Source organism: Labeo rohita, chromosome 8 (genome assembly GCF_022985175.1).
Source record: "Labeo rohita strain BAU-BD-2019 chromosome 8, IGBB_LRoh.1.0, whole genome shotgun sequence".
NCBI classification, from domain to species: Eukaryota; Metazoa; Chordata; class Actinopteri; order Cypriniformes; family Cyprinidae; genus Labeo; species Labeo rohita.
The window spans coordinates 16,793,045-16,810,354 of NC_066876.1; the positions used below are offsets into that span (position 1 = coordinate 16,793,045).

General features: G+C 36.0%; 1 protein-coding gene across 4 annotated transcripts in view; it reads right to left on the minus strand.

Moving 5' to 3' along the window:
* Positions 1–17,310, minus strand: part of grid2 (glutamate receptor, ionotropic, delta 2) — a 508,841-nt gene that overhangs the window by 17,072 nt on the left and 474,459 nt on the right. For all 4 annotated transcript variants that reach the window (XR_007828268.1, XR_007828269.1, XM_051117352.1 and 1 more), the window contains exon 14: positions 12,105–12,271. Coding sequence is in view for 2 of the 4 variants with exons in the window: in XM_051117352.1 (XP_050973309.1) it covers positions 12,105–12,271 (167 nt within the window). In the remaining 2 variants the exon portion in view is untranslated. The remainder of the gene's footprint in view (positions 1–12,104; positions 12,272–17,310) is intronic.

Here is a 17,310-nt window from a genome sequence, read left to right on the forward strand (position 1 = left end):
CACAGTAAATGCTGAAATTAACATGAACTAAGATTAACAAATGCTATAGAAGTAGTTTTCTCAGTTCATGTTAACTAATGTAGTTAACTAATGAACCTTATTGTAAAGTATTGCCATGATTTTTAATAGCACAAACATTGTTTTTGAACAAGGTTAGATAAATTTTCCCCCCCATCATGGTGACAGACATGTACATTTAGTCATTTTACCATTGGTGCATATTCCAATTCCTGTTTTCATCTTCCATGGTATTACCATTGTGATGAATGAGTTCTGAGATGAAATGTCTTGGTCTTCAGTAGGAGCTATTCCTTTAAGACCTCATTTCCACTGGAGGTCACTGCAGAAAAACTCCTATCACAGGCATATGGAACGGCCTACCCTTGAAAAATTAGTCTGTGGCATTTATGAGTGTTGCCATGATGGATGTGTCAACACTTGGTGGGTCAACATGTCGTGTGCTGCTTCAGGGCTCAGATAATAGGTTACATCTGACCACCCTGATGGGATGACAAGGAAGAAGCAGGCATGAATTTAAAAGAATGCCTTGTGTACCTGCATCTGTTCTATTCTTTCTGTGACATCTTTCGACCCAAGTCTAAAATAAGTCTCAGCCTTCAAGGACTCATATTAGAAAGGCTTTCTCTGACCTTGTGGTTTTCCGGCAGCTGGTCCTAGGCAAATTAACAGTCTCGGTGCTTAATGAATTAACACCCTGGTGTTTTTAACAAATGAGGAGTGCTGCGATCCACAGGAATTAACACCAGGCACTTTTCCTGTGAGAATCAACTGTCCAGTTTTGCCCTTGAGGATAACGCCGCATGTTTGTCTACAGGAGTCTCAGGAGAGACATGACAGTAGACATCTCAGAGGGGACCAGATTTTACCTTGTTTGTTGAGAATATAAGCCCGCTGATGGCCATATGCTGAAAGTACGTTCTTTTTTTGGCACCCTCACTTTTGATAAACTTCTCTAGACAAGTTTTAGTAACTTGCCAACAGAACAAATGTTCTTTTTCAAAAACCTCATGCAAACAATTCACCTGATGAGTTTCCTATTGGAACATATATATATATTAAAGGGGTGTTAGTTTAACCCATTAACTTAATTTGTTATAAAAAATAACGCGATGAAAATATTTTAATGCAGTTAACACGCTGACCCCGCCCCCAGACCGGTTCATCATCTTATATTTCAAACAATTGACTGTTGACAAATATGATGCAGGGCAACAACTCCATAAATGCAGTTATGCCCTAAAATTCAAGATATCGGTGCAAAAATGCCCCTGTATGTGTTTTGTCTCATATATATATATATATATATATATATATATGTATATGTGCTGATTTTGTATCACAAGCTTAAATGTGATTTTATACAACAGTTCAGTAAATAAGTTGATGTTGTGTTATATTTTAAATGCTGTATCATGTGTTTCTGCTCAATTTTGCAGATAACATATTACCTTTGAAGCCATAGCAGATTTGTTGCGCATCTCAGAGCAACAAAGCGGTGTTTATTTTCTGAATGAATCCGCATTTTGAACGAATCACGTGAATCAATGATTCAAAGGCCCATTTATAAAGAGAGCCAATTACTTCATTTCTGAATGAATTGGCCATTTGAATGAATTGAATCCAATGAGTGAAAGACTAATTAAGACATTTACCGCCACCTGCTGGCAGATTTAGTTTTTTTATTTAGAGTATCATTCATAAAAAATAAATAAATAAATAATAATATTAATAAAATAAAATAATATAATAATAATAATAATCACATTAAAGGGATAGTTCACCTAAAAAAAATAAATTCTGTCATCATTTACTCACCCTCATGTCGTTTAAAACCTTTCTTTTGTGGAACATTAAGGTATTTTGAAGACTGTTGGTAACACAGCTGTTTTGGTATATATGTGTGTGCGTGTGTGTATTGATGAGATTCAATATATATATATATAGTTAGTGTTTAAGCATTTAACATTTATTCTAAAATAATAACTTAAGGCAGTAACAATTTAAACAATATATTTTATTTCTTTTTAATAGTAAATAGTTAATTTGTAACTATTTTTAAATTTTTCGGATCATCAGTCATTAAAGCTTGGTAAATATTGGTCACAGACATGGACATTTACTTTTTACCAAGCTGATCACTAACTAAATAGTCCCACAGAGCATGTTTTCATGCCATTTTTATTCTGACGTAACAAAGTGGTTATACTGTATCTAAGTGTGTGAGTTGTTTACTTACTTTATTAAATCAGTCTTTCCATTAGCGCCATTATATTGTTCATTTAGACTGATTCGCGAACACAAGAAGCAGGATTTATAGCATGAACCAATCACAGCAGAACATAACCAATCATATCACGATGAAGGCATTGCCTCCTCTCACGTGATTTTCCCCCATTCATTCTCAATTATCTATTGGTTAAAACTCAATGGGCTCAGGGGAGGTGAGAGAGATGTGGACTCCTGCTGTAACTTTACCTCCTGGTGTCGCCGTTGGACAAAGTTTCTTTAGAAAAACAAGTGAATCATACACTTTTTAATATTATATTTTGTAATACTGGCGTTGTTTTATTTTTATGATACAAATTTTTCACTCATCCAATATTTTGAGGAGGCACTGTCTCGGAGGAAATTCCCCTGATATATATAATTTTCTGATAGTGTAATCATCCTATCTTTGACATTAAACTAGCATAAAGATTAGCTTTATACTATCTAGAAGCTAAGAAAATTCAAATTTTGATTTCATGATGTCTTCAAAAATTTGCCCTTTTACCACTTAAAAACTGTTGCTTTCCCTTCAGGCTCTCTTAGAGAAACAACCGCTTCACAACAGCAGACATTTTATTTGTTATTTACTCCCTCTTCTCTCCAAACAGAGTGATGAATGGAAGGAAAGGTGAGTGAGGATGAGGAGAGGGAGATAAGCGGTGTGCGTGCCGAACAAGTTGTGCTCGACTGACAGGCCAGGGCAAAAAGCAAGCAACAAATTCACCTGCTCGTCTCTGTGTTTTTGTCTTTGAATTGCTGTTTCACTGACCAGCCACAGTCAGGAGAGTTCAGCTGGCTGTGGTCCATGTTCAATATCGGGGGCTAAACACAAACACTTGGCCCTGTTAACAGCCCAGGTCCAGATCTACCTGATTCTCCATGACAACTGGGTGATCTGGTAACTGCAACAAGCTTTTATTTAAGACCTCAGGATGACACTGAGCTTGATTCTCTGTCTCTCGATGCGCCGGGTTGCGGTAGCGCTTCAAACTCATTTTTTCTGTTCTTCTGGGATAATGCGGGTGGGGATTTGCGGTTCTCTCCTCAGGTCTGTCTGTCATATAGTCTCCCCGCTCGCCTCTCGGGCCCTGCGCGCCGATTCGAGTGTGGACTGCTGGAGCTGTTGCTATGGCAACCAGCTGCGGCAGAAATGATCACGTTATTAGATGTCTCTGACTGCGGGGAGACAAACTACTTGATAAGAGCTGGGAAAACACGATGAGAAAAGGAACGAAAAGACAAAGGCAAGCAGATTTTTTTTTGCCTTGGAAATACAGAGGGAATTTCTTCTCAGCTTATCAATATGAATCAGAACATCTGAAGGATGCTCAACATCCCAAAAGATTGAGAAAGACAAGTATCAGTATAATAGCCGCTCATTCAGTTTTAATCTCTCTATGCAGACCATATGTAAACTATATATACATGAAAGAAAAACTGATGCTGCTTTAATATTTCCACATTATTCTGGATTCAGTGCAAGTTAAGCTCAGTTTCCACTTATCCCTTATTTTCTGTATTACAAATAAATAAATAAATAAAAAAATCTAGGTTACAATAATGCACTCACAATGGAAGTGAATAGGGCCAATCTTTAAATGTCAAAATACTCAGTGTTTCAACAGAAGCACCACAAGACAAAAACAATATGCATGTTAACATGATTTTAGTGTGAAACAAATCCCTTCCTAACCTTTTCTGTGTAAAGTTATACTTGCAACAAAATAATTCATGTAAATGCTTTTATAAACTTCACATTTTTGGGCTCATTCACTTCTATTGCAAGTACTACTGTAATCTGTAATGTTTCTTTTAGGGGTTTAAGTGTGTAGCGCTGAAATAGGAATAGCAATAGGAATTGTTAGAATGGTCATGGATCAGTGATCTCCATGTAAAACTGATTGTACAGACCTAACCATAAATTGTACAGACTTGAAACTTGGAGGGATGGTAGTATTAGAATTCGGTAGTAGGTGAAATTTTTGGGTATTTCGATATTTTTGAAAAATCTGCTTTTGCTAACTAGTCCTAGGTTTTTCACCCAATCGAAACCAAACCAGTGCAGACAAATTCTCTGGAGACTAAATATCAATAATTATCAAAAAAAAAAAAAGTTGAACTTACAACTCACTGTCACAAAGGGACGCCAAAACGTTCAAAAGGAGCAGGCCCACTTTTGCTAAAATGCCTATAACTCCTGAACGGAATGAGATATCTTCGCCAAACTAATGTAAAAGCTCAATCTGAGGTCACAGGAAAAAAATATGGAGCTTGTCCACCTGGTGGCGCTATAAGAGGGGAAAAAACATGAAAGGGCTTTAACTGAACAACCATTTGTCCTTGTCAACATGAAAATCGGTGAGCACGATCTTGGTCCAAAGTGTCTATAAGGACATTTGCGTATCTCAAAAAACATTGGCCGACAAAACCGAGCACTTGTTAAACAAGGTCACAGAAGGCCGATTGGAACAAAACTCGGTGAGCCTCTTCGCCTCACGGCCCCAACGGTCTGAGAGAAATTTGAAAGAAATCAGTTACTAGGGGGCGATATCACATTTTTCAAGAGGGTAACGATTGTACATTGCACATTTTTTGCACATACACGCGATATTTGCATCACACGATACAACTCCTCATTACGGACAACTTTGCCTCTAGAACCACTGCTATCAATCAAATCGTTTGTTAAATGAATGAGAAGATGTAAAAAACCTACTTTTAGCAAACTAGTTCTAGAAACAAGTAAAAAAGTACACTGCAGTACAATTCTCTGAACTCTCTAGGTAAATAATTATTTAAAAAAAAAAAAAAGTGAAATTTACCCTTTGGGAGGCTATGACGGCGTTGTTTAGAAAAGGGGCCTGTCCAAATTTACCCAAAATCCTATAAAGCCTAAAGGAAAACTGAAAAAAACTTCACGAAACCTGGTAAGCACATGTGACAGGTGTTGCATAAATAACATAAATAATGCCTTTTTTCATAAGTACGTTTAGCCTTAACACACTTGAACCCTGGTAATCGCTGCACGCAGCAATATTTTTACATGATTTCTGTGGTAATCTACATGCAGAGCTGGGTAGATTACTTACATATTGTAGTCCATTACTTATTACAGATTACGTGATGAAAGCTGTTGTTAGTAATGTAATCTAGGTCATTTTAGGTAATTTGACTACTTTTTGGATTACTTTTATATTACTTTTTTTTTATCTAATTACTTTTAAACTCCCCATTAAACATACCATACTGATATAAAAAGCAAGAAAGAAAATATATTTAATTTCTCAATATCATCATTAAATTCATTAAACATTACATTAAACCAGGGTTTCCCAAACTAGGCTTAATGTAAGAACTGCGGTGGGTTTGTGAGTTGATAAAAACCTAATAATTCATTAAACTATAAAAATGCCACTGACTGAATAGTATGTAATCAGGTAATTCATAAAAAGGTAACTGTAATCTGATCATGAGCATTATTGAATATAATAAACTCTAATTACAAGTACTGGAATTATGAGTTTGGAATTTGATTACCTAATCACTTACTACCCAGTTTTATGCCATAAATGTTGTCAATTGATCTTAACTGGTACTGAACCCCAGAATACTTCTTTAAGTTTAGGGAAAATTCAGTCCAGTTAGTCAATAATTAGGATAATTAAAGGTGTAATGGTATGGGATATGGGATGTGTTAAATTTTCCTAGTTCTATTTATGTTAAACCGCTTGTGCGGGAGAAATATATAGTGCTAACATTGTATTTATTTACCAAGCTCAGCGTTTTCAATGGTAGAAGTGTAGTGCAGCTCTGTTCTAATGATTTCTATCAGCTGGACAATGACTCCAAAATGTCATGTGCTCCCAGCACCATTTGCTAAGGGACTGACTTTGTGTAAACAGGCGACATGTGGCCATAACCAGGCTGACATGGGTATCTGCCCTGAGGAGTATAAGCAAGCTCACATCTGTCCTGGAAATTGACTGGCACTGTGGGCTGCAAATGTCAGGTATAAGCAGCGATTGCTCTAGAGTGTGCCATTTTTAATAGGGTAATTGGTCTTCACTCTTGGTCTTCACTCCTCTAATAACCCTGCTGATGAAAACAATAAGATGCAACTAGATTTTCAGAGTTCATGAAGAAAATGTGAGTAGTGGTAGCTTTCACAAAATGTATTGGCATGACGCTAAGGTGGTTGTTAATGGGTTCAAAACAAAACAGTCCCAATCAAAATTCAAACCAATCAAATTTTGGTTTCCATATGATATTTTCCATCCATTTCTTCAGTTGTTCAATCCTTAAATCTAAGTATGAGCCTTAGCAATAGGGACTACCATATAAATAATAAATAAATAAATATTAATTTAAAATTGGTTGTAAATCAACAGATTATAATTACAAAACTGCATATTAAAGATGGCAATGGTTTAACCATCTCAAGACATATAAAATACTACCTGAAAGAGAACACACTCCTTACTCGAAATGCTAAGCCTTCCTTCAAAACAACAAAAAACACCCCCTCTGTCGCTCTTTATTTCACACCCTTTGTCTGTCTTTCTTTCACATGCCTCCAGTGTGAACCAACACACCAATCAATAATATGTAATTTAGCTCAACCTTAGAAATAATGATTTTGCAATTGCCCATACATGCCAAATTATAAACCACATGCACTCAATAAACAATAAACTCCCTGATATTTTTTGGATTGGTGGCAGACTACATCAATCTATACATTTACACACAAAAACATCTAGGAACACGTTCGCACACAAACCAGCGGTGGCTGACGATTTTCAAGAAGAGGAAAACACGCATGTCATTTGCTAAATGGCAAAACATTACTCTTAAAAGCTGCTTCTCAAAATACCGCTAAATAAATAACTTAAAAATATCTGACCAAGGTGAGAAATGTGTTTCTACGATATTTACAAATAGAAATATGCAAGAAATTATAAATTCTAAACTAAATGTGTTACTACTCCCTTCTCCTTCTTCCTGCCTATAAGCAAAAAATAAATACACTGCTCAAAAATATACTGTTTGAAATGTCATAAAATGACATAAATGACATAAATTGGGCTGCATGATATTGGAAAAAAACTTGTGTTGCAATATTTCTGTGAAATATACTGAGATATGGCAAAATACCACTCTTGTTTTTAGTCCATTTAAAGGAATAGTTCACCCAAAAATGAAAATTCAGTCATTGATTACTCACCCTCATGTTGTTCCAAATCTGTAAGGCCTTCATTTATCTTCGGAAAACACATATTAAAGGGGTCATCGGATGCTAAGTTCACTTTTTCATGTTGTTTGAACATTATTGTGCGTTGGCAGTGTATGTACAAATCTACCCTATAATGATAAAAATCCATGCAGTGGTTTTTAATTGATCTGTAAAAATAATATCCTTTTTTTCAAATTGAGCCGTTCTCAGATGCCTGTCGGTGTGGCGTCACACCCACAGAGGCCGCTCCCACGATAGTTGATATGAGCTCTTACCTCAGACCAGCTGTCACTGTCCAGTAACTTTCCTTGTTTCGATGCCGACGCAGGGATGTAAGCTAGACAAGAATATCTCCGATTGAGCGATTGATGTGTTGTGTTGCTGGATATAATAATGAACATAGTGGTCGTCATTTACTCCCGACATCTGAGCTGCTGAAGATGCAGTAGATTACGTTTGTTTGTGAAGGGAATGTGCCTCCCGATCTACATATATCCGTCTATGTTCGCGCGAATCATTCGTGATCCAGCTTCACTTACAGCAGAAGTGAGTATAAGGGTTTTTTTTATGAATCTTTGCGATCGTCTTTTCCTTATAACGTGGTAGTTAAGAAGTTTAGTGGCTAAACGCGGCAAATGCGGCTAAAGTAAACAAGATCGTCACTCCACAGAGCGAAGAGAGGGGCAGGGTGAGCAAAGCTCATTTGCATTTAAAGGAACAACCCCTTAGAATGAGATGATTTTTGCAGAGCTCATTTTGGCAAGGTAAAAAGGTTTTGTTTTACAATTTTTAATCAAAGTATATTAGAGACTTTTCATTAAGACCATAAAGAATCATATCAACTTGTGGAAAATGGGCATCCGATGACCCCTTTAAGATATTTTTGATAAAATTTGGGCCTTGAATGCATTTCTGTCTATGCAGGGTCAGAAAGCTGTCGGATTTAATCAAAAATATTTTAATTTGTTCCGAAGATGAACGAAGTTCTTATGGCTTTGAAACAAAATTAATGATTAAAATTCTGAGTTTTATTTAACTCAGCTGTTGTTTTAAAATGACTATACTCTAAAACATTCTGGGTTAAATATGACCCAGCGCTAGGAAAAATACAACCAGAATGTAATATATTGGGTGAATTATCCCTTTAATACGACTATAAAATAATAACCATATATATTTTTTTTTTGTGATTATTACTAAAAAAACAAAACAAAATAAAAATTATTGAAATTAAACAGTACAATAAAATAAAAATATTTAATAATACAATTTATAAATATTGTAAAATACATACATTTTGAAAATTTGTTTAAATTTCTTCCTTTTTAAAAAATTTTAACATTAAACCAAGCTTTCATTTTGGTGGTTTTCTGGCAAATAATACATCTGTGTTCATCTACATGTGTGCTGCTGAAGATACAGTGTTTCTGTGACTTGAGTGTGGCTTGGTTCACAGTAAATTAACTGAGCTTCTATGAGACGCTGAGCACCGTATCATGAGCACTAAGCCACATTGCAATATCGTTTTTACTTTGATATATCATGCTGCCCTATTACAAACTGTAGTTTATTCAATAAAAATAACACTCATGCTGCTCTCATAGACTTCCACTAAAGCACAGCATCCAGACTGAACCCAAAAAATGTAGTGTTTAGAGCCTCTTGGTCAATCAACATCAATCTTTCCTCAATTAATTACATCTGTGGTTCAGGTGGCTGCTATAAACTCCAAATGAAGAACAAATTCAGTGGGACTCTATGGGTGAGACATCTACACAATTCTACAAATACATCCACATAGATTAAAGCAGACTGAATTTAATATGTCAGCTTTTTTCTTACTAAAACTGAAATGTTTAGAGAATTATATGTAATTTATACATAGATTATTCACATATAGATAATCTGACGAGTTGTCAGAGTTTTTATGAGATTTCAGGTGCATCTGTGCTTCCTATGCAGTAAACGCATGCATTTATTCTCATGGAAACAACAGATGGAGGATGGTGATGTGTGGTTTGGAACGGTAAAAGCTCTTTAAAATCCACAACTGTGCCTGGAGGACAATGTAAGTGATTAAGGTGCACTTTCACTACAGTACAGTTTCTATGCATATTCCTTTTGGTACCTTATTATCATTTCAGTGTTTAGTAAAGTTTGCCTCTCTTTCTCTTTCCTCTGTGGGCTATTTTACTCATGTACTGCAGCAGCTGTGTTCAGCTGCACTAGCATGTTCTCAATTTAGACTCCTAGTGATGAGTAAACGCAGAGCATGTATCGACTTTTACCCCAACAATGGGAACATCACACCATGCTATCATATTTTTCTCAGTCTGTCACTATACTGGTATTTCAATATAGCAATTTCACTCAGAGTGAGCGATTTAACATGGCGTGGATCTCTATTCAGCTCCCCGTATTGTAGCAGCGGAGCGGAAAACATGTTCCTGCCATTAAGAATTGTATGTTGATATGTTTGATCTCCATTGGTGCTGTATTTACGCAGAAGTACTGCCTCTTAGGTGAGGCGAAAGAGTTTGTCTTTTCATTTGAAGAATTGCGCTCAATTGACTGGCTAAATTTGAAAGCCTTTCATAAAACACTCTCATATAATTCTGCTGTGCAATTTCCTCTCCATTGTTTCAGAAACCACAGGAAAACTTTTTAAATTGCTATATTAAAATTAAAGTTGATGGCTGTTCTAGACCACAACAACGACAGGGGGAAAAATTACATGTGCAAGTCAATTAATGGGCTGTTTACGTTAATAAGGGCCGCACACCTTCAGTGGATTTCAGGCAACACACTGTTCAGCACATAGACAGAAATAAATAAAAAGAAACTGTGAGGCCCAACAGAGAAGTGCTTTTAAAATCACAAACGCAAGACCTATTATTACTGAATATTTACAGGGGAGACCATGGATAGTTGTAACAGTATTTATGTAGTTTTTTGTGCAATTTATCTGAAACTTTTTATAATTTTCTCATATTTCCTACAAATTAAAATAATTTTAAAATTGTGTGGGGTTTAACACTAATACTAAATACGGACTTGATAAATTTTAAGTTTTGCATATGCACTTATTTTAAACAAATTAACTTTTTTTGTTTTATTTAACTCAACTGTTGTTTTAAAATTACCACACTCTAAATAACGCTGGGTTAAAATATGACCCAGCACTGGAAAAAATATGGACAAACCAGCAACTAGGTTGTTCTGACCCAGCGGTTGGGTTAAATGTTTAACCCAGCCTTCTGGGTAGTTTTATTTAACTCAACTATTGTTTTAAAATTACTACACTCCAAAAATTCTGGGTTAAAATGCAACCCAGCACAGGGTGAAATACAGACAAACCAGCGACTAGGTTGTTTTGAGCCAGTGGTTGGGTAAATTTTCTATCCCAACCTTCTGGGTAGTTTTATTTAACTCAACTGTTGTTTTAAAATGACTATACTCTGAAAAATTCTGGGTTAAATATGACCCAGCGCTGGGAAAAATATGTACAAACCAGCAACTAGGTTGTTTTGAGCCAGTGGTTGGGTTAAATGTTTAACCCAACCTTCTGGTTAGTTTTATTTAACTCAACTGTTGTTTTAAAATTACCACACCCTAAAAAATTCTGGGTTAAAACATGACCAGTGCTGGGGAAAATACAGATAAACCAGCGACTTGGTTGTTTTGACCCAGCGGTTGGGTTAAATGTTTAACCCAACCTTCTGGGTAGTTTTATTTAACTTAACTGTTGTTTTAAAATGACTATGCTCTAAAAAAAATTCTGGGTTAAATATGACCAAGCGCTGAGAAAGTATGTACAAACCAGCGACTAGGTTGTTTTGACCCATTGGTAGGGTAAATGTTTAACCCAACCTTCTGGATAGTTTTATTTAACTCGACTATTGTTTTAAAATGACCACACTCTAAAATATGCTAAGTTAAATACAACCCAGCGCTCAGAAAATACTGACAAAATTTTTAAGCAATAGTTGTGTTAAACAAAACTACCTGGAAGGTTGGCTTAAACATTTAACCCATCCGGTGGGTCAAAACAACCCAATCGCTGGGTTCACCCAGCGCTAGGTTGTTTTTAACCCAGCATTTTTTGGAGTGTAGTTGAAAAATATTAATCTATTAACCATCTTTGTAGGTCCAGAAGTAAATGAAAAAAAAATAAAAAAAATAAATCTAAAACCCTCTCTGTCTGCTTAGGCATGATTCTAGTTTTGTTCTTACATAGAGTGATATTTCAAATCAAATGAGAATCAGAAGCAATCAGTTCTGTCCTGATCAAATTCTACTTCAAAATAGTTTTTGTTCTGCACTTACTTTGAACGCATTAATGGTAGTACTCATGCATAATAGAGATTTCATCCCTATATCTACTTCGTAAGTGTTTAAAATGACTGTTTTACAACTGAGCCCATGTTACATCCATTCCTGGTCTTCCCTATTTAAGAAATTGATTCTAAATCACAAGCTCAGATTTAAATGTAAATGTAAATTTCCTTTGAGAAATCACTTTTTGTATAACAGCAGGGATGACTGGCCACATATGGATAATAAGAGTCTCATCATACAGTACCTCTGAGAGAAGATGTCCCTGTAGGGACTGCCATGCTGCATCGCGATGCCGTAGCCCCTGTCAGCCACGTTGTTGCTCACGGTGTAGAGCGAGCAGTCCTCGTCATTAATGGCCACATACTCCAGCACAGCTGCATCCCACACAAATGCAAAACGTCCGTACTTCACCTAAGAGGGTGACAAAAAAGACAAATGTATGTACACAAAAGAACAGGAGAGTTAGAGAGACGCGATTGAAATCATGCTCAAAGAAAAACAGAGAGGCACACGAGGACGAATTCAAAACCAAATCAGGTGGGAACAAACTGTCCATAAATAATGCGACCAGGTGCTGGACTTATTAATAAAAGTGGCTTGAAACTGAATTAAACAACATCCTAGACAGCCCTTGCTACTCTTTTACCATTAATTGTTTATTAAGTATGGCTGAGAGGTGATGCACGAGGACACGATGCATGTCCCTGGTAAAAAAAAACGGCATATGCTGGTAGGTCCCACATGGAAAGAACCTATATGAGGATATATGCGCATATATGAAACCTATATGCAGTATATATGCACATATATGATAATATATATGCTGCATATATGCGTATATATGCCACATATAGGCAAAATTGAGGTGCATATATGTGCATATACAGGCCATATAGGTCTCCTGTATTGCTTCTTTATATCCACAAAAAAGCCCTATATGTACATACAAGATATGTCTCCTATATAGCTCATGGCAGGATCTGGTCATTTTAGCTCATATCTCACTTTGGCAACTGTCATACATGATGCCTAGCTCATATTTTCTATTATCAAGGCAATAACCAAGAACTAACTAAAAAAAAAAAACAAAACAAAAAAAAAAAAACTTATGTGCGAACACGTGAAATTGGTATCACATGTAATTGGCATGTTATGGAATTTACCCACACGGAAATAACCTATATAAACATATATGTTTTAATATAGGTTTTGATATAGGTTTTTAATGTATGTGACATATATAACATTTTCCTATATTATATGTACATATATGTGCATATATGTACATATATGTACATATAATATAGGAAACGGGCAATTTTATATATGTCACATATATTAAAAACCTATATCAAAACCTATATTAAAACATATATGTTTATATAGGTTATTTCTGTGTGGGGTACGTTTTGATGCTGGTTTAAGCTGGTCCTTAGCTGGCATAAACCAGCACTAAAACATACCTAACCAGAATCCCAGCATCAAAACATTCCTACCAGCATATGCTGGTTTTTTCACCAGGGGTTTTACATCTTCAAACTTTGTCTGTGGATTTGCCGTTACTAAATTTGATTTCTACCAAAACAAGTTAAGCAGAAAAGACCCTGGCTACTACAGAGATCTCTAAATACTTGCAATCCTTCCTCTTTAAATGAAAATCAACATTTGAACAGCTCAAGACTTTTCTCTTAAACTCTATGAAAGAATTTCATTCTAAAAACAGCCTGCTTATTCACAACTACAGACAAAAAAGATATCCTTGAACAAGTCAAGTGAAAGATGGCCTCTATCCTCTGAGAGAACATTTCAAGGTTACGAAAGCCTTGCATAAAAAAAATCAATGTGCTTCTAATGAAAACCAGAGAGCTTTCTTTTTTCCAACTCAAGTCAATCTGCAGTTCAACATCCAAGGATATATTTTAAAGCGACCTCACGCTAAGATATGGTAAACTGTTGATGTAAAATATGCTCACGCATTTGCGTGGGTATTTTGGCGGTAGACAAGTCTGACTTTTTAGGCAGAAACATTTTAATAGCCTGCTCATGAAATTTTCAGGCATTTCAAAGCAGTCTGCAACAGGACAGAGCTAGATCAGAGAGACTGCCTTCAGAGAAATTCACTGTTAAATGAGTAAACATCTTATTTACTCCAAACGCCTTACCAGACATAGCGTGTAACTACAGGTCAGTTTGCTAAAGCACTAAAATGGGCTTAGAGTGGCTCCTGGCTTTAGAAAACACTGAGAATATTCTCACATCGAGAGCTTATTTTGATAAGAGCAGCAGTCATTTCACTGCAACGAATGCAGATGCTACTTCACTGCTTACAGATATGAAGCTGCACCGCAGGCTTCGACCGATAACTCTCGCCCTCATTCAGAGTCCCTTCAATATGCTTGGATGCTTGTTTTAAACTAGACTGCCAGTTACATTTTTTTTTAGCAATACTCATTATATATGTGCTAAGAAATGTATTTTCCTGGCTGCATAATAAAAGCATATGCTTAGATGGCTAGCACCTATTTAGCTATTTAGCTGCTTTTAAGCAAATCAGGTACTGGCTGTGTGCTACATCACCTAATTAATATTCATGAGCCATGCTGGTGTCTTTTCTAACAATGCATGATATATCAATACTATATCGGCTGCTGGCCAGTACCAGAAATATTTTTTATTTATTGTTTTGGTTGATTCGCTTAAAATGTATCTTTAAAAACACTAAGGCTGTCGATTATTTGGTAACTGAGTAATCAGTGTAAACGGGGCCGTTCACATATCGCGTCTTTTGCGCACTCAAGTTCGTTATTTCAAATGTGGACCCGCGAAGCTTGGTTTTTCCAGGCGCGTCCGAGCCGCATCGAGATAAAAACATCTAAACTTTTCAGAATGCTGCAAGCGCACCGCGGGTCATGTGACAAGAACCAACCAATTAGCTTCATCCTTTCCTGTAACAACATTGAAAGCTCAGCCAATATGGAGAAACAGCTGATCATAGCTGTACAGGGATAGCCATATTTAAATAAATTTAGTAGCAGAGCTACAGCAAGCGATTTTTAGTGCTGGAAATCCGTTTGTCCATTGCTGAAATGTCCGCGTCTTCATTGAGAGCGGTCATGGTTATTTAGCAACGGTAGACGCCACGGGAGCGCAAGCTACAGAGCGCTTTGGAAAGAAGAAGAAAGCGGCGCGCCTAGCGTTTTCCACACGTTTTAGGCGCGACATGTGGACGGCGCCTAACTGCATGAATGAGACGCATGTACATCATTAGAGCGCATATATTAAACCTACAACGCATATATTTATTTAATTTAATCGTAGTATTGGTGAATTCAGAATAGTGTAATGCTTTACTATGACTTTTAAGTGAGTTAAATATATATTGCAGCCTTAGAAAATGGTTTAATAATGCATTTCATGGATTCTCGTTCATGGAAAAAAAAAAAAAAAAAAAAAAAAAAAAAAAATATATATATATATATATATATATATATAGCTATTTATTTGTATTTGTTGATATTGTGTATTTAATTAAATGAAAATAATTATTTTTAAAAATCAGTAAAATATCTTACTGAATGAACATGTAGATGTTGAAAGATGTCAATTACAAAAAAAAAAAACGTAATTATTGAAAAAATGTGTATTCTGATTGTATGCTACATCTCTGTAGGAATATGTATTCATTTTTCTTTTTTTTTTTTTTCCACAGAAACAGACAAGTAAAAAAAAAATCACAGAAGATCTCACCACAACATAAGGACATTAAATTGAGAAGCTGAATGAAGATTGCTCTGTTATACCGAAGGCCTTTTCTATTGATTCTAATTCAATTCAACTCAGACAGCAGAGGAAAAATTGCCCGTGGTAAAATTGCAATTGGTAAAATTGCCACAACTGCATTATAATGGGCAAGTGTCACAAAAGGTGAGAGAAAGAGAAAAACTTCTTGACCCGAAGCACATTACAGACAGGAAAGTGAAGCATGTCTCACAGTCCAGCAGCCCTCCAGCCATAGCAATCAAAGGGGCTGTGATTTTAATTGTGCCAAGGTAATTATTTCAGGCTATTTTCCCTAAAACAAACAATGCTCAGCGCATCCTAATAAGTACATTGTTTTTAAAGAAGGCATCAAGCACATGCCCTCATTAGATTCATATTCACCCATACATATTCAACGTTTGCTCCTAACAACAGGGCACAGAGTTAAAGTTAAAAAAACACATTGGATACGACTGCACTGGAAATGTGGTCCTCGCAACGCTCTCATGGTTTCAATGGCTTGGGAAAATGACAACACTCTATAAAAACAGCAGGATTCCTCTCATGTTTGGTGAGAAGTAAACCCTATAGTATGAAACGAATCAAAGCTTTTATGAAATCAATAACTTCCAAAAGGACACAGCTGCATATTTTGACAAGGTACAGAGGTTGTTATTTTTCTTTATTTCTTTCTCTCTCTCTTTTTAAACCTAGTTCATTCGAAGTTATCCAAGTGAATCATGTACACACTAATACTGCTACAACTTTATTGCGGACACATATTTAATTTGGAAAGAACCGCTCAGAGAAATATTATATCTTCCCCAGAACAGCAGTAAGTGTGAGGGCTAAAAGGATATATAGATATTGCTCCAACATTATCTAAGGCACGACACATATCCCAAAATGCAGCATAGCTTTGCTTCTTACACCCACGTTTGTTAAGGTGTAAGTGTAGTAGGCGTAATTTCAGATGAGTTTGCCTGCTAGTCATCATATGCTGTGAATTTGAGATCAAATTAAAAATGCTGGATAGAAACACCAAGATATGGATACAATATGTGCCTAAAACCTTTTCTGTTCAGTGAGACTATATGTGCATAAACAACAAAAGATGATGGGTTTACTAAAATTTCTAGATTCTCATAAAAAAAAGACAAGACATCACTCATACGATCAGCCGACTTGTCACTTAAAACATAAAACAGTTACGATCTTGTTTTCTTGAACACATCGTATAGAAATCCTGCCTTATTCATATGTCTTTTGTGCGATATTCATAATTAATTTCACAACATGGATGAAAGCATATAGCTATACTTTCATTTGTAGCATTTGTAGACTGGTTTTGAGTTGAGGGGCAGAATATGTTGGATTTATGTGCTCTGTTTCTATTTGAAACATTAAGAGAAAATTCAATTTTTCCATGTTTTCTAAAATAAAAAAAAAACTTCTTTATTTGCCATCTTAGTTCTTAGTTTGAAAACCCTTTACCAGGTTCTAACTCCAAAAGGTCAAAAGCATAAGGCGCTTCAGAAAGCGTGCTCTAGAGAACCCTAGGAAGTGTGGAGAGAGGCCCGCTTCATTTGATGAAGGAGGACATTCCTGCTGAGTGATCATTTCCCAGGACGACATTACTGAGAGCCAATCAGCTTTGTCCTCGGCTTTCCTGCTGAGACTTCTTCAAAAGG